The sequence below is a fragment of the Bubalus kerabau genome, chromosome 11 (genome assembly GCF_029407905.1).
Source record: "Bubalus kerabau isolate K-KA32 ecotype Philippines breed swamp buffalo chromosome 11, PCC_UOA_SB_1v2, whole genome shotgun sequence".
Classification (NCBI taxonomy): Eukaryota; Metazoa; Chordata; class Mammalia; order Artiodactyla; family Bovidae; genus Bubalus; species Bubalus kerabau.
Window position 1 is genome coordinate 39,388,486 of NC_073634.1, and position 11,244 is coordinate 39,399,729.

Genomic DNA, 11,244 nt, shown 5'->3' on the forward strand with positions numbered 1-11,244 from the left:
GGGAATATATAAAATTAAGCCATAAAAATGATGAACATTTTCAGTTTACCCACTTAATAGTACAAGATAATTAAACAGATATTTACTGATAATATCAGACCTACTTACATTTAAATAATCTAAATAATCACAAGTAACAACAACTGCTTGCCCTTTGTGAAGCAATTCTGAATCTAATTCCCTGTTTATCCAAAGATTACAACCACTAACAAAAGGGAAAACTATTATAGAAGATTCCCTACTACAGTCTATCTTTTAAAATGGATGAAGTAGGGCATGGCAAGCCACTCCAGTATTCCTGCCTGAAGAATCCCCACGGACAGAGAAGCCTGGAGGGCTACAGTCCATGGGGTTGCACTGAGTTAGATACAACTGAAGTGACTTAACACAGGGACTGCTCTGGCGGTCCAGTGGTTAGGACACAGCACTTTCACTGCTGAGGGCCCAGGTTCAATTCCTGGTCAGGGAACTAAGATCCCACAAGCCATACAGCAAGGCCAAAATTTTAAAACAGACTAGGTAAACATTTACTCCAAAAAGCAGTTCAGAGTAACACACAGCTGACATAAGTCAATTATACTTCTTCCTCTTCCAAGCCCATTCCTAGTGGATTTGCTTATTAAAAATTTCTTGTTATTTGATACATACTAATTTTCTTACTATATATAAAGCAGTTTCAAATAACTGTTTGTTGTTAAAGCTCTTTGGGACAGAAAAAAAAATCGCAGGGATATTTCTCTAGGTAATAGTAATACCAAAATATGAATGCCTAAAAAGAAATGAGCCAGTAAAAGCTACAGTGAATCTAGAAAAACAGGCATTTCCTTACAAAGCAGGCATATTTATACACACTCCCCAAAATATGCACAATATGCTAAGCAGAAGGCACTAAAATCAAACTAGAAAAAACTCCGAGCTTTCCTATTTCAGATGTTTAATTATGAGAAACTTTCTGTTGCTAAACTATAAACCATCTTAAATGATTTTCTAATCACATTTATGGGAGGCATCCAAAACACACCTTGAAAATGAATACATCTGATATGCCACAGAGAGAGGGAGAGGTGTGAAAAGAATGTTTTAGTCCACAACTATACAATCACTAACTGATTATAAAGGAAAACTAACCTAGACATTTCGAGTTCTCCATCCCCACAACGCTGGAGTTTGATGAGCTCAGGCTGAAGGAAAGAGTCCAACAGATAGAAGGCGAAAGCCACCTCTTCAGAAGAAGGAACATGCCACTGGATTCCCAAATTCCACAAGTCCCCTGGTTTACCCCAGTCCTACAAGACAGCATTTAACCAGCAATTTGAGAAGTTGAGTGGGGGGAGGGGGGAAACACACACACATAATTTAAAAGGCTTAAAAGAAAATGTATAAGCAAACCAAACCTAACGAAACAAATGCACACCAAAAAAAATTAGACATCACATGATTCCTTCATTATCATTCCTAAAAAAGGCCTCCCTGAAGAGCCACTCAAATGTGAGTTTACTGAAACAGTAAGTTTCTATGAGGCTATGATTGCACTCTGCCCTCAAGTTACATCTCACTTTTCAAGTTTAAAACATTTTAATAATAGTTTTAGTAATCTATGTTAAAAATAAAGAAATTTTTTTTAAAAAAGCAACACATTTGTACACAACAGGGGAAAAACCCACACTTTGAATCCCTTAGAAAAATAACCCAATATATCCTGGAATCCTAGATTATTGAAAATGCTTGCCTTGATAGGAAAGTATTCAGAAGGAGGCTTGTCAAAGCCGCCTGGCACACTGCAGTACTCGGTAGGGTAGATAAGTGTAGTAGAACGAAGAAGGTGATGCAAAAGGTTACAAGACAGAGTGTAACCCTGCTTACAGGTTAAATGTAGGGTTCTTTGGAGAATCTTTACAAGCTGCTCCCTATAAAGAAGCAACTTCTTCCCATCCACTCGAGTAATCTAGGAAGAAAACATTTGAAGATACTCTGTTTAGAAGATCAGGAATCAATATTTAAAGTCTACGTTTGGCTACTAAAGTTGTCTAAAATAGTGACAATGTTTCTTAAAATGGATTTAATTAATTTTAAGATTGTCATTTTAATTATCTTCTAACAATGAATCTTTCTTAACATCAAAAACACATTTTCTGTGTTTAGGCTAAGTGCCATAGTAACATCCTTTTCAAGAGTGTACCCCCTGAAGAGACAAAACTGAATTGGATTTCTCTGTTCTTTGGTTCCTGAACTAAATTGCACAGGAAACTGAAGTTTGATTGATGGCCAAATTTAAAATATGGGGAAGGGGAAGATGCTAAATCTGATAAATTTTTCAATTAATGAGTTATCCACATTAGAGTAAAAAACATTAGGCATGAAGTAGTCAACCATTATCATACTCCTTTCAAAACAAGAAAATGGGATTATCTGCTTTTTGTAGTCAGATTCAAATCTAACTTTACATGTTTGGAAGTCAATTTTTCAAAAACAGAGGATACATCCTCAGAGCAACTCAACATTTTCACAGAAATATTTTCTTATTCCACAGATTTACAATACCTCAGACAAAAGTTGAAGATTCCATAGTAACTCCTTATCTAGCTCTTCTTCATTTAACACATCATCATCTAAAAATAGCAAAATAGTATCAGTGGGGAAAAAAAACAACATCCAATGAAATCCATCATTTAAAAATATTTATATTTAATACTTCTAATAGCTGAGAAAAGTCTGTTTTAGGAAGCTTTTCATTCTTTCGTTGTTAAGCTGGGCTTGCTCCAGCGGAGGTGGAAACTCAATTTTCAAAAGATAAACACACCAACCAGGACTCCTGCCCCTTCACATCTCACAAAATACCTTTTATTTTTATGGCAACCTCTGAATGGTTCTTGTATGTATGAAAACATTAATTTAATAGGGTAAAATTTCTAAGCTACCTGTCAATCTGGATGATAACCTTGTTTTAAGCAATTTCACCCCAAACTGCAAAATTAAAACACTGCACAGCTTAGAGAATCTGTTTTCATCAGTAGAGTTGTAGACACCAAGAAAAAGTTCCAAAATCATAAATATAGATAATAACCTTAAGACTTACTCATTGTAAGCTGAGTTATAACACTGCAGCAGTGGGGAACAAATAGCTTCAAAGATTCCTCTGGGCAGCACTGAAAACATATTTGTTTGTATAAGTAAGTTTTTTTTGAGAGGCACAAATATTTAACAGTCACAAGTACACACCAGCACTATTTTCAGAGACAAATAAGGGCTGTAAGCAGCTATGAAAGAAATATGTGTATTTTAAGAATGACAAGCATGTCTAAAATAATTAACCACATAAAACTGCTGGCTATTGATTCATTACTTCATCGGTCCAAAAAACCCCAACTCACCTTGACTGCAGCACGGCACATGTCTGCCACCATGCGTCCTGCGACTCTTGTTTCAAATATATGTGAAATAGAAAAATTAAAAACCTTCTGAAGGGCCACCTATTAAAAGATAATGTAAAAATGAAAATGTCTAACTAGCATTTTTTAAAAAATGAAACATCTTTTTAAACATGAAAGAAAATGTTACTCAGACTATACTAAAAAATAATCAAGTAGGAAAAATTTAACCACCTGAATATATATAGATTTAATAATATTACATTCAGGTCTATGAACAGCCTTTGTACAAGACCCTAATGTGACCAAAACACTTGAGGCACAAGATTTTATTTGCTATAGAAATGCTGAACACAAAACTAAAGCTGCTGGAAGCAAATGCAATGTAATTATCTTGCTGATCAATTTAAAACAGAGGGAATATTGAGGAGTATCTAATATTTAGTTTGTTATTCTGACAACTACAAACTTTAAGTATTTCTCTCTCCTCTAAATGATGTGAAGCATTCTACTTAATTTTACAATTAGATAATTTTAATTACTGAATGAAGGAATTAGCTCTAGACATGGATTGACAAGCCTGAAAATTATAAACAACTCCTTTCAGAAGACTCTGGTTAAATAAGAGATTATTTATGTTAACTTCTTTATACTAACATAACCTTAGTAAATATCTCATGCAGCTGAAAGGCAGTTTAGCTTTTAACAAGGACAAACACTGTATAATGATAATCTCAGATGGAGAAAGAACAAACAGAAATGGAAACAAAGTAAAGGAATAAAAATATATAAAGTTTCTTCACAGTCAACTCTTGTTATGCGTAGTAGTTATGCTCTACAAAATTGCTGTGGGCACTGAATTAGCAAATACTGAACCAAAGTTCTTAGTGGAAACACAGGATTAAGTTCCCATAAGCCTCTCATTACATTTTCATCAACTGATGGATATATAATTTTATGTGTCTGTTTGAAGATGCCTTTTTTAACATATATTTATTGTTATTATTTTGGCCATACCACACAGCATGTGGGATCTTAGCTGCCCACTGGGGACTGAACCCATGCTCCATGCAGCGGAAGCATGGAGTTGTAACTATCCGACTGCCAGGAATTCCTCATCTTTTTCAAATTTTAACATGGAAAGGAAGGAGAAGCTGGTATGATATGCACACAAGTAACCTGAAGTTCAATTTTTAAAGCATCAAATAAAAATACAAGTTGGAATTTAGCTCTCTGCAGCAATGCACTCTTACCATAAATATTTCTTTGGAACATTGTGTGAGGATTGTACTAAACGTAGAAGACAGACCTAATTCGACCAAACTCTCCAAGTGAGTCATTTTCTCAGTCTCTGTCTCTTCTCTTGTTTGCTCCAACGTGCTACTTTCTATGAGTCCAAAGCATCTAAATAACCCAAAGAAAATAAAATTTTAGCAACTAAGAACTGGCTTAACTTTTTTGGTTGATTTGATTAGATAAATCTCTATTGTCAAGATAATGCAAATGATAGGTATTTCATTTGTACATGGCTCACAAATCAATTGTCCCTTTGTAACCTCAGAAGCAGCACCACCCTTGCATAGTAATTAAGTACAGGTTGCAATGCAGAGCAAGGCTAAAGTCTGCTGAGACAGGACATTGTTATTTTTTAATATCTATCAGATATTAAATAGATCTGAGGTACTTGCTTACCTGTCCATAAACTGTAAGACGAAATCCTCAAATTCAGCTGTGGCAGAACAAAGTTCTCGCTCTACCTGTAATATGTCAATGTGCAGAAAATTTTCAAATAGGCTTTCATTTTTTCCCCCAGAATAAAACTCAACTATAGTCTACAAAATATGTCTAATACTACATTATTACACTGAGCACTGTGAGAAACAGCACCAAATTCCCCTCTCAACTTAGAATAACTCATCTACTTCCCAGGAACCAAAATAAGTAGTAATTAACATATTTTGTAAGGGCCAAAAACAGAAGTTCAGGCAGCCATATTTTAAAAATCAGTAACGGTTTTCAAACTGCTTGCGCATGTATAAAGGATTATCTCACTAGCTAACCATCTAAATGCCAAAAGTAAGGTAAAAACATACATGTCACAAAGAAAATAGTTCTGAAAAAACCAGACAGTAATGATGCCAATTTCCTCAACAGATTTATTCCTAACAAAATGCCATCACCTTTTGCTTAACAAGACAAAAAGTTGAAATACACCTTTTCATTTCAGTTGTTTACTGGAATAGCCTATTTTCACCCACCCTCTTTGGTGGGTGCTCCGCAGACTATCCTACCAGTGATGACCTGGCCCTCCATTCATATCATTCAAGTCACAAAACAGTAATTTTAATTTGTCAGCACCTCTGCAAAGCTGCTTTTAAACTTTCAAATATTACTATTCATATACAGTAGGAATTAGAACTCAGCTGACCAATCTTTTTACAAGCAGAAAGCATCCTTACTTCTGTGAGGTCATTTCTTTCCTGCAGTACAGATGAGCAATCTACTAAAGGCACCAGGGTGGAAAATGTTGCTATAAACTGGAATGTGATCTGTGGAAAGATGCAAAAGAGCAAACATTAATTACATAGAGTTCTAATTCCAAAGTACACATATACCATAAGCTACTACCAAGTACCAAAGAAATTATTCTGAGGGAAATACCACAACAATTTTTCTGAAAGCTTTTTGCTTAGAACTGAACATTTTAAGGTTCCTCACAATTAACTAGTTGTTAACTGAGTAATGAAGTTGTACTAAATTTATTTTCATACAGTTATTTATTAGATTTAAGCACAAAGTTCTCTAACCTTTGGTCACTAAGAAGTTACTTGGCTTCCCACCAAAAATGTAATGTTAACTAAGTGTAGATAGAAAATGCTAATGGAGAAGCTGGAGACCAGGGAAGAGGGAAGATGAACAATATGTAAGTCAGGCTTGTATATTAAGGGAATCTAGCATTTCACACCCAGTAATTTTTATCATGCTCCTTGTGACCAGTGCAAAGAGAAGTACAAATAATCATATGCTATCATTTTTAATGGATCTGCTTACACAGAAGAGGAAATCTATAATAAGCTTTAAAACACTGTATGATCATAAATGCATTCAAGTTACGGGAAATGACTTAACCTAAGGAAGACCTGATATAGATCAACTAAGTGTTCATGGGTATAAACTTGGGCATCTGCAGGTATAATTCTGCTACCATTAAGAAATGTTACACTTTACTGTATTCTAAAGAATATCTGAAGAAAAAGTAACAGGATATCCACTTACACAATTAAAACTTACATAGAAAACAGAATTACAAATATGCTCACCATGCATTTACTAAAGTCATTTGGATCCACCCCAGGTAATGCTCTCATCAACAGAGGTAGCATGTGTGTTGGACCTTCAGGAAACCACTTGCCCCCTGATACCAAACTGCGGGCTACTCCAATGACACAACTTAAAGTAGCTGTGAGCTGGTGAGGTTCTGTTAAAGTCTCGAGTGCAGGATATGTTCTGCAGTTTGAAAACAGAATTGAAAAAATTTTCCATGACAGATAAACATATGTAACACATTAAACAATTTACTAAATTCATAAACTGCATTTTGGATTAAAGGTTTGTCTGCTAGCAGAGTATTCTGAGTGAACATTTGCTTTCAAGGTTAACAGAATCACAGAAATAAAGGAAAGGTACATGTTTCCCTAATTCCCTGACATCTCACCACAGTTCCTCATGCCAATTCCACAGTGTAAATAATATTAGCTGGTAGATTTCTATATTCTTTCAGCATCTTAATCCATTCCAACATTCCAACAGGACTGCATCTAATCTAATCATCAGTGATTATTAGAAATCAGCAATAACACACAACTATTCCACTCTTCCCTTTTAAAGGAAAAAACAATCTTAATAAAATGTTCTAGTGTTTCCTATTTTATACTTTAAAAAAGGACTGTGTTCTAAAGCTGGAAATCAGCTCTCAAAAACATAAGAGAATATTCTTAACAATAGAGTGAATAAAACAGGGGGAATAAGACAGATGCAATCTTTGATCACTAAGTCAGTATTTAAGAACTAAGAACACTCACTCTATGGTTCAGTGATTTCACTTTTGAGACTCTCTCCTACAGGGGAAAAAAGTCCGAAACGCACTCAGTTTAAGTTCTTCTTAATAGAAAAGGTAAATAAATAAGGAAATTTCTAAATAAAGTAGGAAAAAAGGAGGATTTCTAACTAGAATTAAAAAATATAACCAAACCTATGTTTATTTTAAAAGATGAATACAACAAGCCAAAAATGCTTTAGCAGAGATGTCTTCAGGAAATGTAAAATCAAGTGTCTAAAATTTTTTACTTTTTAAAAGACTTTAACTTGGAGATTCCCTAGCAGTCCAGTGGTTAGGACTCCGATGCTTTCATTGCCTTGGTGGCCCAGATTCAATCTTTGGTCAGGAAACTAAGATCCCACAAAGCATGTGGTGTGGTTTAAAAAAAAAAAAAAAAAAGTTTCTGTTTTTCTAAAAGAGGAAAAGAAAAATCTACAAAAAATGCTAGCCAAGCCACTTCTAAACAGGACAAAATTAAAACTGAGTCTCAAAAAGTATCATTGTATTGTCAATTCTGTCAATTTAGCATCTTGGTTGAGATTAAATTTGTCCAAAAATTAACTAAAGAAAAATGTGACAGATAATCGTATTTGTATTTATAAGCTTTGTTCCTTCAACTAAAAATTTATCTCACCAGTCATAATTCATCACCTGGAAAACAACGAAATAAGGCAAAACAAACGGAAAGCAAAGGAATAACAAAACACCTCAGAGTTCAAAATTTTAATTCTGCAAACAACTGAAGTCGTCCCTTGAGGCAAGTCTCTCCTCTCCAAAGAAAATCAGGGGACCCGCCACTGACCAAGAGCTCCTGCTGCCACATGGAGACCAAGTGGCAATGAAGAGTGAAGGCTGAAGATAGAGCAGAAACTGCCTAACTTTCTCATCCCATTTCCTAATTAAGTTGGACACGCTCGAAGTTTCAATGCCCTAAGACATGTACACAAAAAGACAGAGGAGGTTGGAACAGTGACGCCCAACTTAAATATTTATGGCAAAGAAGACAGGGCAAGATAGCACAAGCAACTCCAATTACAAATAATGGAGCCTCATTTTGGTAGGATACCCTTCGCCAAGTAAATGTCACCAATTTTCCTTTCTCAACAGTGAGTCAGAAAACAGGCTGTCATCTGCATGCTGCCAGTAAGGACCTTGGACAAATCTGAGTCTTAGGAAACTCAAGCCATTAGATCCCTCTGGGCTCCAAAATCTATCATTCTTCTTCTGCTTTTAACAAAGCCATTTAGAGAAGAATCCTAAACCTGAAGTTCAGGCAGCAAAGAATGAATAAAAGAAAGCTTAAGCAATCTGCTCATGAACACTCAAGACCACTGAGAGTGGCTCTCTCCTGTGAAGCACACCAAGCTTGTATTATGACAGCCAAGAGGCAAATGGAGAACTATTTTTGTTACTATTCCAACATACAAAACAAAATTAATACAATGAAATTGACATAGTAGAAATAATTCACACAAAGTTATACATACAATACATGAAAATAATAAAGCTAAACAAATTTTCTTCTCTATCACTGACCCTAAGAAGCAGACATCCAGAATTATTGTCACTGCCATGTTCTCAATATTTAGTGACACTCACATTTTGTGAAACAAAACAGCCAGACGTTTATTTATGAGCAAAAACTTCAATAACTAAAATGAGCACATAAGTCAAAATATTCATTTCATGTCAGTTTTCTTTTTCTCGTCAATAAATCTTTATCAAGTTACCAATCATTAGGTTAAAATATCTTGTTTCCCCTCTAGAAACAGGAATAAGTACCAAGATAGCAAAACAAGCCACAGAAAAGAAAAGAAAGCCAAGCAGAAGAGTAGAAGAGACAGATAACCAGAGTAACAGTGAACACAGCTGAGGCTTCAATGAAACATGTGAATCTACACTTACCTTTCAAGTACAGGGGGTATTACTAACTCCGGTCTCATGAGTGCAAGGTTCTGCAGAGCCTGGGCTGCTTCTAAACTACCAGTTTTGCTAAACATAGCCAAGAGGACAGGCTGAATAATGCATTGTACAAAGTCTGTAACATCTTGATCTGTAAGCTTATGGCTATCAGGCACAGGAGTTAACCAAGAAGGTTTCTTGTATCTTTCACGATGTAATCTTCTAACAACACTGTTTGGCAACCGCTGAAGTAGTTTCATTAACTTGTTCTGGGGACACAGAAGCAGAAGGTCCTAGGTAGGTTGTCGTTCTCACAGAGATACTCACAGTTCCTCTCTACTGTCCCAAGTAAAAATTTTTCAAATAACAGCTTGTATAATAATTTTTAAATACAACCTATCTTTTTATTTTTTTAATTTTATTGAAGTATAGTTGATTTATAATGCTGTTAATTTCTGCTGTACAGCCAAGTGACTCAGTTATACACATATATTCTTTTTCATATTCTTTTCCTTTACGGTTTATCACAGGACATTAAATATAGTCACCTGTGCTACACTAGGACCTTGTTGTTTAACAGTTTGTATAATCTTATTACAAAGAACCTGTATGGTCTAACTAGGTAGAATAAAATACTCTTACCAATTAATCATCGATAATAATAACCACTTTCAAATTTCAGTTTTAATTTCTAGCATCACATGAGTCAAACTTGAAAAGCCATAACCCAGCAACTTAAAAAAAAGCATACACACAATAAAACCGAAAAGATGATTCTACTGTTTTGTGGCATTCTGTCACCAGTTACTAGTATTTATTTCTATATGTTCTATAAACACGGCACCTTAATGTAAACATAATCATGCTCACACAGGAAAAGCTTAGTTGAACGACAGAAAATGTACACAATAGGAGTAGTCACATGTGACTATATCTTAAAATAAAATTCCAAACCGTCAGAGTAAAATATGAACATTGCTCACCAGCCAGCGGCCATTATTTGAAGGATGATAAAAAGATGTGATGCTGTTAAACAAACCAGCCAAGTGCTTTTGCACTAGCTTACTTGGTCCACCCTGTTCAGATAAAAGAGCAGCAATATTAGTACCCACGTAATTCTGTAAAATTCAAGGAGTGAACAGGCCCAGGCCTATACACAAATCACTAACGTGGCTCACATTCATCCTGCTGGCAAAAACCAGTTCTACCTCTGAATAAAAGTCAGAAACAATTCCCAGATGAATTTCATACAAGTCAATTCAAGACAGTCTACTAAAAATAAGGGCAACTTATTGAAATCGAATCATAAAATGGAAAAGGTATCTTTCAATTCAGAGTTAACAGTATCTTTTACTGTTTGCAGTTAAAAAACTTTTGCAGCTAAGGTATTCATCTTAAAATAACCAAGTATGCCACATTAAGCATAAAAAGCATTCCTTAAATGACTGAAGAACTGAAGAATTTCTCATTGCAGGAAATATAGATGTACACAAATGCATTCACATATTTATTAGTACTTCTAAATGTTTAAAGTGATTAAACTTGTTATATTTGACCATATTTTGACTCAAAAGAAAAAGATTTTTTTTTCTTAATCTATTACCAAAACAAACACACAAAACAACCAACCAAAAGCAATATGACTAGGGTTGCAGGGGGAGGCGGAAAGGAGGAAAAGGCTAACATTCACTTCACCAAGTTGAACAACCTTGGGAATACAGGACTAAAATATAATAATAAAGGCCTTGAAACTGTCTGTTTCAAGATGATCTTTTTCAAGAAACAGCACAGATTCATAATGTATGCAAATATCAAGTCACTGTGTCACATACTCAAAACTAACATAGTATTAGACATCAACTATATTTCAATTAA

The 11,244-nt window shown here is 34.9% G+C and overlaps 1 protein-coding gene and 1 non-coding gene across 4 annotated transcripts in view; one reads left to right on the forward strand and one right to left on the reverse strand.

Annotated features, from left to right (window-relative positions):
• Positions 1-11,244, reverse strand: part of PSME4 (proteasome activator subunit 4) — a 99,377-nt gene that overhangs the window by 46,323 nt on the left and 41,810 nt on the right. For all 3 annotated transcript variants that reach the window (XM_055540080.1, XM_055540079.1, XM_055540081.1), the window contains 11 exons: positions 10,353-10,445; positions 9,373-9,638; positions 6,689-6,875; positions 5,828-5,917; positions 5,061-5,125; positions 4,622-4,772; positions 3,372-3,470; positions 3,077-3,146; positions 2,542-2,609; positions 1,730-1,945; positions 1,129-1,286 (listed from right to left, as the gene is read on the reverse strand). In XM_055540080.1, coding sequence (XP_055396055.1) covers positions 1,129-1,286; positions 1,730-1,945; positions 2,542-2,609; positions 3,077-3,146; positions 3,372-3,470; positions 4,622-4,772; positions 5,061-5,125; positions 5,828-5,917; positions 6,689-6,875; positions 9,373-9,638; positions 10,353-10,445 — 1,463 coding nt within the window. The remainder of the gene's footprint in view (positions 1-1,128; positions 1,287-1,729; positions 1,946-2,541; positions 2,610-3,076; positions 3,147-3,371; positions 3,471-4,621; positions 4,773-5,060; positions 5,126-5,827; positions 5,918-6,688; positions 6,876-9,372; positions 9,639-10,352; positions 10,446-11,244) is intronic.
• On the forward strand, positions 397-469 carry TRNAE-UUC (transfer RNA glutamic acid (anticodon UUC)). Its single transcript has one exon. It is a non-coding gene; the product is annotated as a tRNA-Glu (tRNA).